This window comes from Leopardus geoffroyi, chromosome A3 (genome assembly GCF_018350155.1).
Source record: "Leopardus geoffroyi isolate Oge1 chromosome A3, O.geoffroyi_Oge1_pat1.0, whole genome shotgun sequence".
In the NCBI taxonomy this organism is placed as follows: Eukaryota; Metazoa; Chordata; class Mammalia; order Carnivora; family Felidae; genus Leopardus; species Leopardus geoffroyi.
In genome coordinates, this window is record NC_059336.1 from 12,337,629 (window position 1) to 12,358,212 (window position 20,584).

The following is a 20,584-nucleotide window of genomic DNA, read 5'->3' on the forward strand; positions in this document are numbered from 1 at the left end:
TGAATAGCTTGAAACACACTTTTAATCTCAAGGGTATGTGCTACTGGTAACTATTAAAATTTTTGAGCTGGTGGTGGGGAGGTGTATACTCCTTGAAATTATATAGGACAGAGTACAAACATACAATTTTGTTAAGGGGGATCCCTTCGCTCTCATTATCAAAGGAACCTATGATTGAGAAAGGATGAGAACCTCTGTTCTATAGGGTAAAAGCTGGTTTTTGCAACAAAGAGCTAACTCATCCCTTCCGTCCCTTTGACCTTCCATCTCTCCAGTAGCGGTTCCACAGCACAGTCTGTCAGAGTATGGGTTCAGGTAGACCCTGGTTTCAAAAATCTGAATTCCCAACAGTGTAACTCTGGAAAGTTACTCCCTTGGCTTCTTTATCTGCAAAATGGGGCTAACTACCTCACTCACAGGGTGTAGTGAATTTGAGGAGACCATGCTCCGTACACAGAACATCTGGTACATGGCAGATGGTCACTAAATGATAGCTTTTAGGTCTTAGGACACATCAAGAGACTTCTTGCAAGAACATCCTCCACATCCACTCCTCTATAAGCATATAAGATGCATAGGAAGTATATGGGGTAGACTATATTGAGGGAAGAGACAGAGGAATAAAATCTACAATTCAGATCGGTTTATTCTCTCCCAAAATATACTTCCTCTATTTGGGGGTGTGTGTGTGTGTATGTGTGTGGTATATATTATATATACACACGTACACACATACATTTTTAACGTGTAATTTTTTTTTTTAAGTTTTATTTAATCTCTATACCCAACATAGGGCTCAAACTCCCAACCCCGAGATCAAGAGTTACATGCTCCCTCAGCTGAGCCAACCAGGTACTCCCCCATCTGGTATCTTTGTGTCAAAGTTAATCAGTAAGAAGTGAGCCTTGGCTGACTCACAAGGATGCTTAGGAAATAGCTCTACATATCACCACCACTCCCAACCTTTTTTTCTGTTTTAATGTACAAATGACACACTAAATTTTTTAAAGTTTTTTTTACAAATGGAGAAAAGAGACCAAGCCAGGATGACTTCCCATAAGGAAGGGATCTAAGGGCTGCCCCACGAACTCCAGGCCACCACAGCTACTTCCTCCTCTTGTACCTACAAAGAAAATCAGCAGAGTGAAGACTAGCTCCCAAAGACAGAAACAAGGTGGAGCTTTCCCATGAAAGGTTTGTTCTCCAATCCCAGTCATAACCTCTGGCCCTCCAAAACTGCAAATATTACCTGGATTTAGATTTAAAGTTTCCTCCTCGTCTTTGGTGGTGCAAGCCCAACTGTTTCCTTTCTTCAAAGGAGGGGCTGTGGGTTCAAGAAGGTAAGATGCTGAAATGGCTGCTGGAAAGACCGATGATGTCCCATAACCTCTACCGCCTGCTCCCACATGAGGCATCACTAATGCATCATTTTCAGGGCCTGAGGTTCTACACGTAGTGTTTTCCCCTGATTAAATATGGGACTGTGGAATTTAGGGCCCAGCTCCAAAAAAAAGACTCCCTTCTCATGCATATAAAACTAATTGGGGCACCTGGGTGGCTCAATTGGTTAAGCCTCTGACTTCAGCTCAGGTCATGATCTCACAGTTTGTGGGTTCGAGCCTTGTGTCGGGCTCTGTGCTGACAGCTCAGAGCCTGGAGCTGTTTTGGATTCTGTGTCTCCCCCTCTCTCTGCCCCTCCCCTGCTCACACTCAGCACTCTCTCTCTCAAAAATTAAACATTTTTAAAAACTAGAACATTTAAAAAACAAAACAAAACTGGAGCACAGGCTTGGCTCAGTCAGTTAAGCGTCCAACTCTTGGTTTTGGCTCAGGTCATGATCTCATGATTCACGAGTTTGAGCCCCAGATCAGGCTTCGCGCTGACAGTGCAGAGCCTGCTTGGGATTCTCTCCCTCTCTTTCTGCCCCTCCCTTGCTCGCTTGCTCTCTCTCCCTCAAAATAAACTTAAAATTTTTTTTTTAGTTTTACAAAAATAAACTATTTGGGAAGCTTAATCTATCCCCATCCTGGGGTGGGGTGTGTATAACACATTCCTATGAGTAAAAAGGGATCCTCTGCTATTCTATTTCTGAACCAGAAATGTGCTGTTTCTCCTCCAAGGTAGGAGGGCCTTAATTCTTTCCTCCTATTCTCACTCTGGGATCCAGAGATGGGCTGTGGAGGGGGGAAGGTGTCAGACAAGAGCCCTTAACACTAAGTATTATAAAGCTACAGGTATATGGGAATTGGGGAGCACAGAAGGAGGAAGAAGGTGTATAGCTTTAATCATAATATGAAGAACCCCATGATGACTTAAAACCCTACCCGGCTCGATACTGTTTCAAGGCCTTCTTGCTTGTGTTAGTAAGTTCTTCATCAAATACAGATTTCTTCAGCTGCTTTTGTTTCTTGGCTGTGCAGAGAAAGAACAGGTTACATATGTCCCCTTTGGCCTAAGCTCCCAAATCCAATCCTTAAGCTCAGGGTAATGGTTCCAAATTCAGTGAATGCTCTGGTCTGGTGATTTACTGACATGGAAACAAGACATCAATCAGGTCCCAGCAAAAAAGAGATGAGGAATTCAGAAGTGCCACATCTGAAGAAACACTCCAAAGGACAACTGCAGAATCCCAAAGTAAAAACCACTGAAATGTGAAATGGGCTGAAAGACTGACTTCACTTCTTTCTACCCTGACCCACTCCTCCAAGTAGCAGCTTGTAAGGATATAGGCTCCAGAGTCAGAAATGCCTGGGTTCAAATCCTAGCTGTCCCCACTAATCATGGAGTCACTTCCCCACTTGGGAACCCAAAACTGGACAGCTGTACACACTGGTGCACACTCATTACTCAAAAACTACAGGGTCTTGGGGCGCCTGGGTGGCGCAGTCGGTTAAGCGTCCGACTTCAGCCAGGTCACGATCTCGCGGTCCGGGAGTTCGAGCCCCGCGTCAGGCTCTGGGCTGATGGCTCAGAGCCTGGAGCCTGTTTCCGATTCTGTGTCTCCCTCTCTCTGCCCCTACCCCGTTCATGCTCTGTCTCTCTCTGTCCCAAAAATAAATAAACATTGAAAAAAAAAAAAAAAAAATTTAAAAAAAAAAAAAAAAAAAAAAAAAAAAAACTACAGGGTCTTATCATCCCTCCAATTTTCTCCCTGACCACAAGTACAAGTTTCAGGGAGAAGCCTCCTACCAGGCAGTCCCATCTGCCTACCGGGGACTCTTGCTGGCTCCTCTTCCGGCATTGCTCGGGCCCTCTTGGCTCTGCGATTCCTCTTGGCCAGCCGCTCAGCAAACATCTGTGCCTTAAGGATTTCAAACTGGGACCTTTCTTCTGCCTGGAAAGAAGGATGATGGGAGTACGGAACAGACCAGGAAGCCCTGACACATGCCACTGGGCAGGGCCTCAACTCCGAAGAGAAAGCCACTCACTGTCATCTCCCCCTTTTTCTTGGCATCCTTCATAAACTTCTTCCTCTTCTTCTTTCCTCTTAAGGCCAAGTCAAACTCCTGCAGAGCCTTGGCAACTAGGATGAGGAGACAACATGAGATTTCCGGTACTCTTTTGTATCTTTTTTTTTTTTTTTTTTTTTAAGCAATTTACTTTTTTTTTTTTTTTTTTCCTCTTAACGTTTATTTATTTTTGAGACAGAGAGAGACAGAACATGAACTGGGGAGGGTCAAAGAGAGAGGGAGACACAGAATCTGAAACAGGCTCCAGGCTCTGAGCTGTCAGCACAGAGCCCGACGCGGGGCTCGAACTCAACGGACCGTGAGATCATGACCTGAGCTGAAGTCGGACGCTCAACCGACTGAGCCACCCAGGCGCCCCTTTTGTATCTTTTTTTAAAGACGTGCACAGATTTTAAATTGGTATGTAAGAGTTCAAAAAGAAGCAGCAAAAAAAAAAATTGAGAAGCAGCAAATCAAGTCCTCTCCTGGTGGTTACCTCCACCAAGTGGTAATCTCACTAAATCACATGCTTATTGCACTATTCCTCAACCCATGTGAGACATTATCTACCTCCTGTTATGAAAGATGATTTGGTTCACTTACAGTCCTAGACCTTTCCACAATATAACTATTTTTAACACAGAAACTTAATGTACACACACTCTAATTTTTTGTCCCATCAAATATAGGTGGTATTTCTTAAACTGCAGATACAACCTCTTAGCAGGGTAAGTTTTGCAATCCCTAACAAAATAATAAATACACACACCCTCTGACCTACAGTTTCACTTTCAGGGATTTATCCTGCAAATCAAATATACTTGCTTAATTGTGAAAGGGCATTTGTACAGTTATTCACTACATGTTTACAAAAGCAAGAAGTTATAAACAACCTCAGTGTCCCTCAACAGTAAACTAATTAAGTAAATTATAATCTACCCACGTGATGGAACACCGTGTACCCATTAAAAAAAAAAGTTAGGGGTGCCTGGGTGGCGCAGTCGGTTAAGCGTCCGACTTCAGCCAGGCCATGATCTCGCGGTCCGGGAGTTCGAGCCCCACGTCAGGCTCTGGGCTGATGGCTCAGAGCCTGGAGCCTGTTTCCGATTCTGTGTCTCCCTCTCTCTCTGCCCCTCCCCCGTTCATGCTCTGTCTCTCTCTGTCCCAAAAATAAACGTTGAAAAAAAAAAATTAAAAAAAAAAAAAAGTTAACTAGGTACGTACCTGTGTAAAATACAAGCTACAAAATTAAGTGGAAAAAGCAAGGCATATGGGGCACCTGGGTGGTTAAGTGTCAGTTGGTTAAGTGTTCTGACTCTTGGTTTCGGCTCAGGTCATGATTTCATAGTTCGTGGGTTTGAGCCCCGTGTCATGCTCTGTGCTGACAGCACACAGCCTGCTTGGGCTCTTTTTCTCCCTTTCTCTCTGCCTCTCCCCCACTCTCTCTGTCTCTCTTGTCAAAATAAATAAAATAAAAGAAAGAAAGAAAAGAAAGAAACGAGAAAGAAAAGAAAAGAAACTAGGTGCAGAAAAATCTGAATTCATTTGTGTGATAAAAAGAGGGGAGTGTAGGGAATACATATAAATATCTTCCTGACCTACTTTTTTTAAATTGTGGCAAAAAAGACAGAACACAAAATTTGCCCTTTTATGCATTCTACATCTACAATTCAGTAGCACTAATTACATTCACAGTGTTGCACAACCATCACCGTGATGTTTCTGCAACTCTTTCATCATCCCAAATGAAAGCTCTGTAACCATTAATAACTCCCTCCCCACAACCCCTGGTAATCTCAATTCTACTTTCTGCATTTATGGATTTGCCTCTCTAGGTACCTCGTATAAGCAGAATCACAGATATCTGTCCTTCTGCGTATGGATCATTTCACTTGGCATGTATTCAAGGTTCACCCTTGCAGCACGTATCAGGCTGTCCCAGGTACTGTCGTTTTGTGTATCTGTTCATCTGCTGACAGACACAGGTTGCTTCTAACCCTTGGCTATTGTGAATCATGTTTTAATGGATACTGGCATACAAGTATCCATTTGAGTCCCTGTTCTCAGTTCTTTTGGGAATAGACCTAGCAATGGCATTGCTGGGTTCCAGGATAATTCCGTGGTTAGCTTTTTGAGGGACCTCTCCAACATACTTTTTTCCTTCTTTCTCTCTTCCTTGGTCTGGAACCAACTCCTCTCAGGCTCGTGGTTCAGCACCTCTTTCCCCTTCTCCAGGAGCCGTTTTGCTGTGTTGATCTGTGGAAACAGCAAAAAGATGGCTGCCGTGAAACCTACATCTGAGGATATGTAACGTGGCAGCTGCAAGAAGCCGCTGCCTGCAAATGTCTGGGGCTCCGATAACGTTTGGCAGACACAGCATTTCGGAAGGGCAGAGCCGGCAGGGGCTGCGGGCTCTGCTCTGTGTACTGCGGGCCACAGCCCTCCACGCGGCCACACCTGGACTTCCGACTGCTGCAACTCTTTCTCCTCAGCCTCGAGCTGCAGAACCGCATACACGTCCTTCTCCATTTTCTCAATCTTGTCCCGGAACTTGAGGATGACATCTCAAGGGAAGGGAACAAAACAATTTTTTAGCTGAGGACAAGTACTGTGTAACTGATGAAAACAATATAAATGTGTATTTAGTGACAACAGAAAATGGGGATTTTTTACATGTTATTTCTCTGCTTAACAACACCCCCCCCCCCCCCCCCCCCAAAGAGCCTGTTGCTCCTGGAATAATCCAAACTCCTAAGCGTGGCCCCTACCTACCTCTCTGAGCACCTATCTCCACCTTGCTCACTGTGCCCTGGGCCCTCTGGCTCTTCCTTCACTTTAATTTGCACACCAAGTCTGCTGCCTCAGAGGCTTTGCCCTGTTTTCCTCTGCTGGGCACACAGTCTCCAGAGCACTCACAGCTGCCTCGTTCTCCTGATTCAGGACTCAGCTCAAATGCCATCTGTTCAGAGGCCTTTCCTAAACAGCTTTCAAAAGTAGCATCTCTCCTCCTGTCTGTCATGCTAGATCACATCTATGATTTATTGTCTTTTTTCCACCAGAGTCTCAGCTGTTTTGCTTTCTGCTATATCCCTGATACCTAGAATAAACAGCATGAGGCACTTGGTAGTCCCAGGAACTGTTAGCTGACAGAATGAATGACATGAAAATGAAAACGAGAGGAAAAAGACATCGTGAACGGAATAAAGGTCTCAAAGGATGTGGCCCAAATGCTAACGGTGAGCTCTTCCACTTACTGTTTTCTAATACTGAATATGTATTATTTTTATAACTTTAAAAAACAATTTTTAGAAAGGATGTGCTTTATATGACCCCTACAGAGGAGAAGGAAAAGCATGAAAGATATCTAAAACATAGAAGTGCTGCCCTCTGCCCCCCTGTGAAAGGAAGGAGGGTGATCAGTAGGGATTTTACCCCAAAATGAAGCCTTCTCTTCCCAAAAGATGGAAAATAACCTAAGAGTGGGGCACTCAGGGCACAAGTCTGTCATTATTCCCTTTCACATAGAGAGAGACCAAAGCCCAGAGAGGCAAGGTGAGACCGGCCCAGGATCACTCAGCAAGGAAGGGGCAGGACTGGGATTCAAACCTGACTCCTGACCGCAAGGCACCTGCTCACACCTATTACCCTCTACCCCCAGCTCTGTCCCACAGAGTCCGATCTAGGACCCTGCCCTGCCCACCCCAACCACCCTGAGCTGCTGCAGTGGTGCCTGCTCACCTTGGGGAAGTATCCGGGCCTTCACAGGGGCTTTGGCGGCTTTTACGATCTCCTTCAGCATCTTCCGCTCCTCTTCTCCCACCAGAGACACTGAGCGCCCAGCCCTGCCAGCCCGCGCCGTTCGCCCCACTCGGTGGACATAATGCTTGATGGTGTTGGGCATCGTGAAGTTGATTACCTGGAAGGTCAAAGTCAGACCTGGGAGTTGGAGGGAAAGGGGACACAAGGAGGCACAAAGACTCCCACCAAAAGTTCAAGGAAGATACGGGCTGCTCACCGTTTTGACCCCCTCGATGTCAAGTCCACGGGCTGCCACATCTGTGGCCACAAGGATGTCAATCTGTTCGTCCTTAAAGCGCCTGGAAATAGCCACAAACAGATGTTCACTTGGATACTTAAGCCCAAAAATGCTTGCAGGAGCCTGAGCCAGCAGAGAGAACGCCAATCCCTTTGGAGTCAAGCAGCAGAGTATAGATGGTCAGAGTGACCATCTGAACAAGATCCTAAACGTCAGACCATCTAATACTTCACACAACACCTTAAACATCCTGTAACACAGAACAAATGTAGTTTTGTTTATACCACCTTAAGCCCCAACTCTACAAATACGAAAGTCAGGAACCACAGAGCTAGATTATAGGAAGTAGCAGATGCAAATGTCTTCCGCATTCAAAACAGCCTTTCTTTATAAAAATAACTTTCAGCTGCCTATGATCTATGGGGATAGGTGGAGAATTCTAAAGGTTTCTCCCTGCCTACCAGCATGACTCCATTCTATGAGAATTAAACAAGAAAACACATGGAAAAACAAAGGGCAAGGGCACAGCAAAGTAAATGATGAGGAAATGGTGGCTGGCTTTAATTCCAAATCTCATTCTATCAGACCCAGGTATGCCCACTGCTCTGGAAAACCTATAAAGAACAAGACACATGCTATGTCCTCCCAAGTCAGAATTTCCTGCTGTGGCCCCCTCAGCAGTTCCCACACTCTATCCTAGGGCACAAGTGTCATCTGCGGGACTATAAGGAGTTCTGAATGTGTCTAAGACAACCTTACAGCAGTGAGACTAAAATCTTTGAAGTAGGGAGTCGTGCTATCTGCATTCCATGCTACTGCTCTAACGTAACCTCTGTGTGGGATTTTCCCCCTTTCAAATGAGAGCCCTCTCTGAAGGATGGAGGGGAGCCTCAGGCCCCCGAAGTTTACCGGAGGGCTTCCAGCCGCTGTGTCTGTGACAGGTTGCCATGGAGCTCGCCCACCTGCAGCCCCATGAGCCCCAGGAGGATGTGCATGCGGTGGGCCTGCTTCTTGGTCTGGGTGAACAGCATCACGTGGTCAGTGAAGGTTCTTGTCAACAGAGCTGGAGAGGAGAGAAGAGTGAGCTGGAAGCCACCTCCAATACATACTCCCCACTCCCTCACCTATGAAGTGGCTGCTGTGCCTGGCACTGGAGAGACAGGCTCACGTTCCAGGGCAGAGAAGAGAAGCCAATTCCCAAGTGTGATAAATGCTGTGGGAGAGTGAAAGCAAGACAGGGAGGCAGCTTTAGGGCTGGCCTCTCTAAAGAGGTGATACTAGGCTGAATGACAAAGCACAAGATTTGGGGGAAGATTTCAGGCAGAGGAAAGAGCAAATGTAAAGGCCCCCAGGCAAGACAAACTTGGTTTCAACGAAAGCAGGAGAGCATGGCTGGGCATCATGAGCAAAGGCACCAAGGCTGAGGACTCCAGGCAGGCAGGGGCCAGGTCCCAGAGGGCCATACGGGACTTGCTAGGGAGTGTAGATTGTGGTCTAAGTGCGATGGGGAGACACCAGAGGGTTGTAAATAGGGAGGTACCATGAGCAAATGTTCACTAGTAAATGATCACTTTAAATGATCAGCAGTGTGGAGAAAGGGTTACCAAGGAACAAGAGTGGGAGTAGGAGCCAAGTACAAGGCCACTGCCAACAATTCAGGCAAGAGAGGCAGTAGCTTGAACCAAGGGCCAGAGGGGTGGTGGCGGGGGAAACAGCTATGTATTCAGCAGGACCGAAAGAGGACTGGACAGCAGGAAAGAGGTGAGGTGACAGAAAAAGGGGAGGAAGGACCTGTGGCCCACGTGGCAGAGCAAATAAATAAACAGAAGTACCATGCAACAGGTCAGGGGATCCTGAGAGAGGAGGTGTCAGGAAACACCCCACCGCTAGAGTGTGCCACCCACAAGGCCAAGGGAATCTGGCACCCTAGGATTTCACCTGCCACGATGGCTTCCCGGTCCCCTTCCCGATTCGGCCGGATCCGGACAAACTCCTGCCTCAGGAAGGGGGCCACATCCGTGTTGCTGTTCACAAATATTCGGACGGGATTCTTCAAGGAGACAGAAGCCAGATCTTTTACCTGCCCAGCACAAAGACAGGAATGCTCACTGGCCTGCCAGGAGGCAGGGAGGTGGGGAGAGGAGGAGGCAGTGAGGCAAGCCATGTTTGTCCCAGGCCCCCCGCTGCAGCCCAGGCAGGGTCCTCTGCACCCCTCCATTCACCCCACCAAGCAGAATTCCTGAGGCCCACCTCGTCCGTCATAGTGGCTGAGAAAAGCATCGTCTGGCGGTGGTGGGAACACATCCGGATGATCTCCTTCATCTGTTCCTCAAAGTACTCGTCCAGCATCCTGATACGCAGGGAGAAGGAATCAAGAGAAATGGACTAAGCTTGCATCTGTTGCAGTGATGTTGTAACTGGTTACGTTGCAGGCTCATTTATTGACTTATGAATTAGTACTGTTGGTTTAGCCGTTCACCAAGATTCACTAAGAACTATCATCTGGCCACGTTTGTTTTATCTTTTTTTTTTTTTTTTTTTTGCAGAGCTATTTATAAGTTGCAGACATCACCACACCTTGACCCTAACTATCTCAGTGCACAATCCCTAAGGACCTTCTCCTACATAATCATAATGTCGTTATCACACCCAAAACGTTGAAGTGTTTGAGTAGTGTCTAAACTACAGTCCCTATTGAAATATCCCTAACTATCTCCAAAATGTCATTTTATAGCTGTCTTTTTATGTTTTCAGTTCAGGAACCAAAGTTCCTACACTGCATTGGCTGTCATGTTTCTTTGGTCTCCCTTCATCCAGAAAAGTCTCCTCAAGCTTTTTCACATTCTGTCTTTGTCTGATTATTTCCCAGTGACCTGATTCAATAACTCATCACTGCGAGAACGTGCAGGGATGCGGCTGTGCACCTCCCTCTCCATCTGGAGACACAGACAGTCACTGACGTGAGTTTGATCACATGATTAAGGTGGGACCTGCCAGTTCTCTTCACTGTAAAGGAACCTTTTTCTTCTTGTAGATAATATTAATCAGTATAGGATTACATTAACTCCAATTTGTTCAACTGACCAAATCCTCTACAGTGTTTCTCCCTCCAGCTCAGGCTCCAGTCAAGGATCAGGTACCACATTTAGCTGTCATGGTCCTTGGTTGCCTTAATAAGACCCTTCCACAGCCTTTCTTGGTCTTCTGGGACATTAACATTTAAAAAAACTTTTTTAACATTTATTTATTTTGAGAGAGAGACACAGAGTGTGTGCACGCACGAGAGCAGGGGAGGGTGGGGGAAGGGGGGGAGGGAGGGAGGGGGAAGAGAGAGAGAGAGAGAGAGAGAGAGAGAGAATCCCAAGCAGGCACTGCACCGTCAGCACAGAGCCTACCGCAGGGCTCAAACTCATAAACTGCAAGATCATGACCTGAGCCAAAATCAAGACTCAGACGTTTTAACTGACTGAGCCACCCAGGCGCCTCTAGACATTAACACTTTTTAATACAATTCCCTTCCCCTTCAAAACCTAAATCAGATCATGTTCCCTTTGCTTAGAAAGATCTCCTTTACCTCCCTCAGGACTCAAGAATGGTTCATTTGCTCAGGGGGATTTAATCCGTTATTCAATAAACACTTACCAAGCACCTGCTAGACACCAGACACAATCCTGGACGTAGAGCAACAAGCTCTTCACAAATATGTTCCAGGGGAGAGGAGGGACACAACCAATGTAGGAGGTAGGAAAGGTGTAACGCCTCAGAGAATGGAAGACAGAAGTGTTAGAGGGGCCAGCAAAGCTCTTCCAGTAAGTAACAGCTGGAACAGAAACCTGAGGAACTAAAGGTTCAGTCCAAGCTGAGAGGACAGCAAGTGCAGAAGCCCCTTCATGGGCTGACAGGACTTCCCAATGGCTGCTTTGTGGGTGGACGATGAGGACACAGATGATGCGAAGAATTCTTCCCAGGACAACTGGAAGACAGGCCTGCCAAGCACTGAGATGGGAAGAGAGAGGAAGGGGCATATGGGGTCAGAAGTTCAGTTCAGGACCTGCTTAGTTTGGAGATGCTTCAACTGGAGAGGAAACCTGAACAGGCGCCTCATTCCCCTGCCTCCACCTCAATCATTAGTCCGGTTCGTTGAGGTTCATTCTGTTTGGTCATGAAGGAAAGAGGTAAGCAGATGGGAGCCATGTGAGACAAAGGGAGGGGGAGAGAGGGACAGAGAGAGAGAGAGAGAGAGAGAGAGAGAAAGGAGGGAGGGAGGGGGTCCCCTATCTCAGTAACAGACTGTTGAATCCTCACCGTGCACCTGCCACTTCACCTGTATTACTCCTTGAATCCTCAACACCATGAGGAGGGTATTATTCTTAAAATTTTTTTTAATGTTTTTATTTATTCTTGAGAGAGAGAGAGAGAGAGAGAGGGAGAGAAACAGCATGAGCAGGGGAAGGGCAGAGAGGAGACAGAATCCAAAGCAAACTCCAGGCTCTGAGCTGTCAGCACAGAGCCCCACGAGGTTCTCAAACCCACGAACCGCGAGACCTTGACCTGAGCCAAAGTCGGACGCTCAACTGACTGAGGCACCCAGGCGCCCCTTGGTGGGTATTTATTCTTATCCCTCACTTCTATTTCCAAATCTCAGGAAGTGGCAAAGCCAGAATCTGATCTATCCTCCCTCTTCACCGTCACATTATAGAGAGAGAAAAAAAGCAAAATAATCCAGGCTAATGAGGAAGAGGTCCAAATGTGAGCAGCTAAACTGGCATCGCACACATGGCTATGGCAAGATCCATGCAGAATAATGTGGTGGCCACAGGACCTCAGAGCACCTGGGGCCTCACCATTCCAGGTGTACCTGTCAGCCTCATCCAGGATGAGCACCTCGATACTGCTCAGGTGGAAGGAAGGGCAGTTGTGGAGGTGATCGATGAGCCGGCCTGGGGTGGCGATGAGGATGTCAGGCGCTGCCCTAAGAGCTGCTTCCTGAGACTTCACATCCAGGCCCCCTGCAGAGAAGAGCCCCCCCCACAGGTGGTCAATTCAGTCGGTGGTTCATCGGTATTGACTGGGCCCTGCCACCTGCCATGTCTCATCCCAGATGCAGGGGAAAGAGCAGAGGACAAGACTGGCAAAGCCCTGCTCGTGTGGATTTAAAAGACACTGGGAGAGGCAGATCATTACATTACAATCGTGCTAAGTGTGAAAAAAGATGATGACAGGAAGACACTTTAGAATAGGTGGATTCAAACACACAAGGACTGACAGAAGCAGCTGCTGTGAAAACTAATGCTTTCTACATTACCTCCGACTTCCCCCTGCACAGGGAAGGGAACTGTTAAAGAACAGTTATCACGTAACATCATCAGAAATATTCTGCCCCAAATATTTGATTCTTTATTCATACAAACCAAAAATTACATCCTAAATTGGTTTAGTACCAAGAAAACTTTTTTGCCCCAAATCTTGGAAGTTTCATTTTTTAAGGCTGGTTAAGTCTCAGTTAAGCCCTCCCCCCTCCCCCCTGCCCCCACTATCTACTTTGACAACACCTCGTCTGCTTTTTCAGTGGGTTTAATCGTAGGAAGGCTTTCCCACCCGCCACCACGTCCCAGTCTCTCAGGGACAGCCAGACACTCACCCACAGCCAGGCAGGTGGTAATGTTGCAGAACTGAGCCAGCTGCTTGGTTACAGAGTGCACCTGGATGCCCAGTTCTCGGGTGGGAACCAGCACGAGCACGCGGGTGACAGGAGCCTGGCGGGGTTTGTAGATCAGACGCTCCAAGACAGGTAGGGCAAAAGCAGCAGTTTTACCTGCGGGAAAAGGTAGCAGCAAAGCAGTGAGGGGAGCTTAGTCCCTTCAAGATTCAGGTATTCACCTGAGCCCAGAAAACCTACGTATCTGTTCAGGAGGAAATGAAGCAAATTTTTTTTTCATAAAGCTTTTTTTCTGGTTTTAAACCACAGCATCCATGTAAACAATCTGAGAAGTACAAAAACAAATATGAAAATAATAAAAATCACCCACAATTCAGCCAACCAGAGATAAAGCACCAACATAATGGTATCTATATTACCAATATTCTTCTGAATGGACAGAAATATAAAAAGACAAATTTAATGCAATAACACTATATATTCTGTTCAGTAATCCCCGTTTAAAAAAAGCACCGTGATGGGGCGCCTGGGTGGCGCAGTCGGTTAAGCGTCCGACTTCAGCCAGGTCACGATCTTGCGGTCCGTGAGTTCGAGCCCCGCGTCGGGCTCTGGGCTGATGGCTCAGAGCCTGGAGCCTGTTTCCGATTCTGTGTCTCCCTCTCTCTGCCCCTCCCCCGTTCATGCTCTGTCTCTCTCTGTCCCAAAAATAAATAAACGTTGAAAAAAAAAAAAAAATTTAAAAAAAAAAAAAAAAAAAAAAAAAAAAAAAAGCACCGTGTTAACGGTGCCTGGCTGGCTCGGTTGGCAGAACATGCAGCCCTTGATCTCAGGATCGTGAGTTAAGAGACTCATGTTGGGGGTAGAGATTACTTAAAAAAAAAAAATAAATAAATGTATATCCTGTTTCTTTAAATACATTTATTTTAATGGTTGCATAATATTCTATCACATGACTATTTCTACTCTATAATTAACTGTACTGATATGAAACACCGTGATGAACATGTTTTATAAAATCCTTACTCCCATTAGAGCAGCGACAAGAAGTCATGGTCACAGAGATACCCTAATAGGATATTCACAGGTCACAGATTTCAGGGGAGTCTGGTGAAGGTCATGTTATTTATACATAAGCCCCAGTCATAGGAGTGAAGATTTTATGAAAGGAGTGTTCATCACAACCTTGTATATTAGTGCAGTTAATTGCAGAGTAAAAATAGTTACATAATAGAATACCATGCAACCGTTTTTTAAAAATGAAGAGTATTTTAAAAAATAAGAAAAAGTAGGAGCGCCTGAGTGGCTCAGTCAATTAAGCACCGGACTCTTGATCTTGGCTCAGGTCATGATCTTGCAGTTCCTGGGGTCGAGACACACATCGGGCTCTCACAGAGTGGAGCCTGCTTGGGATTCTTTCTCTCCCTGTCTCTCTCTATCCCTCCCCTGCTCTCACTCTCAAAATAAATAAATAAACATTTTTTAAAAATAAGAAAATATAATGTTGAGGGGTTTTTTTTAAAGGAAATTAATAAACAGAATATACAGTGTTACTGCATTACAATTTATACTTATATATATATTTTTAATATTTAGTCATTTTTGAGAGAGAATGTGAGCAGGGGAGGGGCAGAGAGAGAGAGAGAAGAGAGAGGGGAACAGAGGATCCATGCAGGCTCCTTGCTGACAGCAGTGAGCCCAACACGGGGCTCGAACTCATGAACCGTGAGATCATGACCTGAGCTGAAGTTGGACGTTCAACCAACTGAGCCACCCAGGTGCCCCTATATTTGCATATTTAGCAAAGGTGGCCCTTGGGTAAATCAACATAGACCCTTGCTGCAGGTTGAACACCCTCCTTCTGCCTCTTCCTCTTACCTGTCCCAGTGGCTGCACAGGCACAGATATCCTTCCCCAACAGACCCACAGGTATGCATGCCTTCTGAATCGGGGTGGGCTGCTTGAAGCCCATGGCTGTAATGGCCTGAACAGAAAAGACAGGGTCACACAGGAGGGGGAGGAGGAGTCCCAACATGAAACAAGCAGGTGGTGACTGCTTCAATCCCTCCCATTCATTCCGCATTTATCAAGTGCCTACTGTGTGGGAGGCCTGTTCTAAGCATGGAGGACACAGCACTACACCAAAGAAATAAAAACCCCACCTTGGCAATCTTACAATCTGGTAGGAAAAAAAAAGACCAGAAAGAAACACATGCCACATGGAGATAAATGCTATGGAGAAAACTACAGCAGACAAGGGGGTTTGGGAGGAGGACAATTTACAGTGGGATCAGGGAATGTCTCACCGAGCAAAGGACACTGAGTAGAACCCTGAAAGAGGTGAGGAGCACCCCAACAAGATTACTGAAAAAATCTTCCAGGCAGAGGGAGCAGTGAGTGCCAAGACCCTGAGAAGAAGACACCTGAGCTTTTTGAGGGCCAGTGAGGAGGCCAAAGAGTGAGGAGACATATCAGAGGAGACCAGAAGGGGCAGAGCCTTACAAGCCAAAAGGGAACTTTTTGTTTAAGAGGGTTCTTTGGCAGTTGTGTGGACAACAGAATTCAGGGAGGCAAAGAGCCCAGTTTAGGGCCAGGAGCCTAGTTAAGGGTGACTGCAATAATCCCATGGTTGCCAAAAGAAGCCAATACCTTCAGCAGAGGGCGAGAAAGGTTCATGTCCTGGAAGGAGAGGTTTTCATCATACTGGGATGCATCTTCAAAAAATCCTCCCGCTTCCTACACCGGGAAATCAAAAGATGGACCAAGAATTCAGCAAAATGGGCCTAAGAAAACTAACTGGCCTCAAAAATCCAGTCAGGATGCAAAAATAAGCTGCACGCTGTTGTCCACGCTCATACGCACCTGTCCTTTCTTCTTCTTCCGCTCCTTTACTTTGAGTGTATCTGTGGAGAAAAACAGAGCTGACAATCAGGGCTTGTGCTTACTGAGCACGTACAATCTGCTAGATGCGGTCCTAAGTGCTTTATGTGGACACCTCACCGAATCTACCCAACAGCCTGAGGGAGCTACTGTCATTAGCCTCGGTTCACAGGTGAGGACACCAAGCAGCAAACCGGGCAAGTTCCAGAGACCACCGTGCGGTATTATCATATTTTAGCACTCGTTTCTGCAAGAAATAATTACAGAGCACCCATTTCATGGCGGGGCCCATCTGAGGTGGGATGTGGGGGACCTATCACCCCAAATAGGTCTGAATCTTAGAGGTGCCAGCAGCTGTGTGGGGCTGGGGATGGGGAAAAGGGTACAGTCTGCCTGCAAAGTACGACAACCATAACAAAATCCCAAGAAAAAAGAGAAGCTAGAAGGAGTTTAACAAGGAGATCTTAAATGGAACTGTGTAGAAGAACATAGGAAATCCTACAGAGGAAAGGCAGACCCTTTCCAACTTCCTGTCCCCCGTTCTGACATCGCCTCTGTAGCATCCACCTGCTTTGGTGAGGATGTTCTCATCAGCTGATGAGTAATCAGTCTCTGAGTCTTCATCTTCTGGGCCTTCCTCATCCTTCCCTTCAAGGTCTCCCTGCTCCTCCAGTTCAGAGCCCTCCTTTGCTTCCTTCTCCTTCTCTGACTTCCCAGACTTGGCTTCCTTATCCTGGAAAAAATATTTTAATAAAGCAAGGCAACTACAAAACTTCAGGAAATCCAGAACCTCTGAAGAGCAATCTTATGCTCTCCAGCCTGGGCAGAACTCTATGTGGATTCTTAAGGAATATTAACCACAGACAGAGAGAAGCCTGTCTGCACCAGACATTCTCCAGTTCATACTTAAAGAAGAATGGTGGGGTTGCGTTGAGGGTAAAGCTCAGGGCTTAACTACACACAGAAGTACCTGCTCTGCCTTCTCACCTCTGTTTTCCTCTTCTTGCGAACTTTCTCAATCTTCTCATCTAATGTAGTAGCTGCCCTCTGCTGATAAAAATAGACGAAAAAGAAACACACATATGGGAAAGAGACAAAGCAAGATTTCTCTGAGGGTTGGGTCTCAAATGTTACTACAGAAAATGCTTGTCTGTCCTTGGACAGATTAATCAATCTGCAGATTATTCACAACAAGAACAACAACAAACATAACAAATAGTCAACTGTGAAAAATCCTGACCTGGAACCAAGAACATCTATATTTTAGAAGGTGTTTACTATTTACAACAATATAATTACCAAGAGAGGTCACATTTGTATCTGAATGCTACTTAGAAAAACCCTTCCCCATGCCAATCAGACAGAATTTATTTGTGATTTTTTTCCCCTTTTCAGTATGTTTTTAGAGAATGCCTTTCCTAATGAAGGAAATAAGATATTTCTGATACATTAAAACATCATCTGTAGATCAATTCATGTGTTTGTAACTAGTCTGTAATACACCTATTTTGCAATATTTTACACGTTTGTTTTAGTCAAGACTATGGGTTATTTGTGACTGCTTCTCCCCACCCCACATGTTTATTTCCAAGAGTTCCAGTGTCTGCTGAATGTAAGCAAGTGGCAAAAGGCAGTGAGGTCCAGGCTAGACTCCGAAACCTACTGTCCAACTCTACCAGGCCTGGAACTGCCTATCTCTGTCAGTTCTCACCTTCTTCTTGAGCTGGCTCATGACATCAGCCATGGCCCAGCTGCCATCGTATGCCCCCTCCTTCTCAGTGAAAACAAAGTCAGGGTTGAAATCGGCACTACGGTTCTTCTGCAAGGCTTTCTGCTTTCTGCCCAGTACAATGGGCCCCTGGGAAGAGGGAGAAACAGAGTGACTATGGTACTGAGATGAAAGAGTATAGAACAGGAATCTACAATTGTGGCAGATTTTAACACAGACAAAAATTAAATGTCTGTAGAAAACCTGAAGAGTACAATAAGCTTCTTTCCAGTGAACATGTAGAGAACACTGCACCCACCATTATAGAATGTGTATTCGGAACAAACATGGAATAGGTACAAAAACTGATCACATAGGAGGCTTTTAAGCAAATCTTCAAAGTTTCTTTTTTTTTTCTTTTTTTTTTTTTAACGTTTTTATTTATTTTTGAGACAGAGAGAGACAGAGCATGAACAGGGGAGGGCCAGCGAGAGGGAGACACAGAATCTGAAACAGACTCCAGGCTCTGAGCTGTCAGCACAGAGCCTGACGCGGGGCTTGAACTCACGGACCGCGAGATCATGACCTGAGCTGAAGTCGGCCGCTTAACCGACTGAGCCACCCAGGCGCCCCGAAATCTTCAAAGTTTCAAAGAATCAATATTACACAGATTATTTTCTCTTGCTGCAATTCAATTAAGTTAGAAATCAGTAACAAGGGGCGCCTGAGTGGCTCAGTCAGTTGAGCGTCTGACTCTTGCTTTTGGCTCAGGTCATGACCCCATGGTCATTGTATCAAGCCCTACATCTGGCTCTGTGCCGAGCACGGAGCCTTCTTAAGATTCTCTCTCTCCCTCTGCCCCCTCCCCCACTCATGCTTTCTCTAAAATTAAAAAAAATTTTTTTAATCAATAACAACCCATACATGTGAAAACTGGAAAGGGAGGAAGACTGGCTGAACTATGGCTTCCAAGAACTAAAAAGTGCTATGCTGACTTTTTTCCTTACTTGAGTTAAATAATTTCATGAGAACTCACACGCTAAACTTTGTTAGTAGTAATGATTGCATATCATTTCTTGGATACTCAGTTTAACTATCGATAACTGTATAGCAGTTCATATATCAACTTTGGCGTCATCATTTTATGATAGTTTTACATTCAAGAAATAAAAAGATTCTAGCTGCTAAGCAGAGAACACCCTGGGGGAAGAGGGTGCAAGAGAGGTGGCAAGAAAAGAGCTGGAGATCAAGTATGTTAGGATGCTAGGTCCCCAAGCACAAGGTCTCAGTAGCATGGACTACGGTGGGAGCAGTGTGGTTGGAGAAAGGGGGAGAAGCTTAAGAGATTCTTGAGCTAGCCTGCACAAGACTGGAGGGGGGTGAGGAGGAAGCTGTCAAGGTTGACACCCAGGTTTCTGGCTTGAGATGGAGCAGATTGGCAAGGTGAGGGAGACCAGAGTTCAACTTTGGTGAATTTGTTGAGGCCCCGGGTCACTCAAGTGGAGGTGTCTGTAGGCAGATGAGGCCACCATGGGGCAAACACCCAGGCTGGATCTTTCAAGGGTGAGCATCTTTTTCATGACACGATTCCTCTTTTAACTGCCATAGTGTTTAAAGTCTGTAACCGTCCCACCCAACATGAGCTTCAGGAGAATGGTGTCCTTGCCCATCTTGTTCACTGCTGTGTCCCGAACGCTTAACACTAGGTGTAGCACACGTAAGTGTTCAATAAATACTGGCTTAATGAACGAATCCCTGACCAGGAATTAGGCCTGGCCTCGTCCCTGGGTCTCTACTACGCAGGGCGTGGATTCAACATGAGGTCAGTGATGGACACTGAGTTCACCAAGACGACACAGCACGCTGCCGGCACCGGAGCGGAGGTGAGGAAAAGTTAGTGGCGAGCAAACTGAAGAAGATCTTGGGGCCCCCTTCCAGGGACACTTGCCAGTCTGGCAGGAGGCCGCCGAGGAGTTGAGGGCAGGGGCCTGAAGAAGCATGGAGAAAGGAAGCAGTAACAGAAATATGAACGCGCGTCGCAGCGCCCCGAACCCAGAAAGGCTCATACCTCCTCCTCCTCATCCGCGGAGTCAGACTCAGGCTCCACCGGCACCTCGTCATCTTCGCCTATGGTCCCGATTAAACCCAACTCTGCCAGCATGCTGCCGCAGCACCACTTCCGTAAACCAGCTCGCGCGCAGGCCGGCCCTTAACTTGCCCAAGACCTCCTCGTCGCCACTGCGCATGTGCCGACCTCACTTCCGGCTGGGGGCAGGCCCCGTGGCGCTCCCTTCCCCCATCGCGGAGTGCGCACGCGGCAATCTGGGAGGTAACTTGAGGTGACGGGTGTTGGGTGACGGGCTAGGCGGGGCTGGGCTTCGGTGAAGTCCTTTGTCTTGCTTGGTTCGCCGGTCGAAGTGTGCGCGGTGCGAGGTGGTGCGCCGGCCTAGCTCACTCTGTGCGTGTGTATTTACGGACAGTTGTGGAAGAATGTACAGTGAACTCTTAGCGGGGAATGCCACTGCCTACTAGAATTCATGTGTTTTTATTTTCCTCTTAGATTTTTTTCCACATTAACATTTATCTTCATAAAGAAAAAAAGTTAAAAAGAATAGCTAACACACAGTGCTAGCGGGGGAGGGGCAGAGAGAGAGGGAGACACAGAATCTAAAGCAGGCTCCAGGATCTGAGCTGTCAGCACAGAGTCCGACTCAGGGCTGGAACCTGAGCTGAAGTCCGACTTAGCCACCCAGACACCCCAGATAGCTAACACATAGAAGTTACGGTGTGCCGAGAACTGATTAGAACTGATTACGGTACTTTTACGTGCATTAACTAATTTAGTCCTCATAGC

At 46.4% G+C, this 20,584-nt stretch overlaps 1 protein-coding gene across 3 annotated transcripts; it reads right to left on the reverse strand.

Moving 5' to 3' along the window:
- Nucleotides 1-960: 960 nt before the first annotated feature.
- On the reverse strand, nt 961-19,985 carry DDX27 (DEAD-box helicase 27). Of its 3 annotated transcripts, none has more exons than XM_045444280.1 (21): nt 19,799-19,985; nt 17,734-17,880; nt 17,010-17,069; nt 16,590-16,755; nt 16,005-16,045; nt 15,792-15,878; nt 15,021-15,126; nt 13,128-13,301; nt 12,345-12,495; nt 9,737-9,836; nt 9,425-9,566; nt 8,396-8,549; nt 7,466-7,547; nt 7,189-7,366; nt 5,908-6,014; nt 5,604-5,706; nt 3,430-3,524; nt 3,212-3,335; nt 2,326-2,413; nt 1,250-1,324; nt 961-1,123 (listed from the first exon to the last, which is right to left on the reverse strand). In XM_045444280.1, exons 1-21 carry the CDS (start codon nt 19,889-19,891, stop codon nt 1,105-1,107), a joined length of 2,292 nt encoding a protein of 763 aa, XP_045300236.1. In that variant the 5' UTR covers nt 19,892-19,985; the 3' UTR covers nt 961-1,104. The 3 variants fall into 3 exon arrangements, with proteins under 3 accessions (XP_045300236.1, XP_045300235.1, XP_045300237.1); XM_045444279.1 differs by having other exon boundaries at nt 17,010-17,072; XM_045444281.1 differs by lacking the exons at nt 961-1,123; nt 1,250-1,324; nt 2,326-2,413 and adding an exon at nt 2,435-2,855 and having other exon boundaries at nt 3,120-3,335; nt 17,010-17,072; nt 19,799-19,978.
- Between the last annotated feature and the right edge of the window lie 599 nt (nt 19,986-20,584).

Excerpts from the sequence above, each read along its gene's own strand:
- DDX27 (XM_045444279.1), bottom strand. The coding sequence starts at position 19,891 with ATGCTGGCAGAGTTGGGTTTAATCGGGACCATAGGCGAAGATGACGAG. Across the intron at positions 16,756-17,009 it reads GCAAGAAGAGGAAAACAGAG|GATAAGGAAGCCAAGTCTGG; the intron begins GTGAGAAGGCAG and ends TATTTTTTCCAG. Across the intron at positions 2,414-3,211 it reads GGAGCCAGCAAGAGTCCCCG|CCAAGAAACAAAAGCAGCTG; the intron begins GTAGGCAGATGG and ends TTCTCTGCACAG.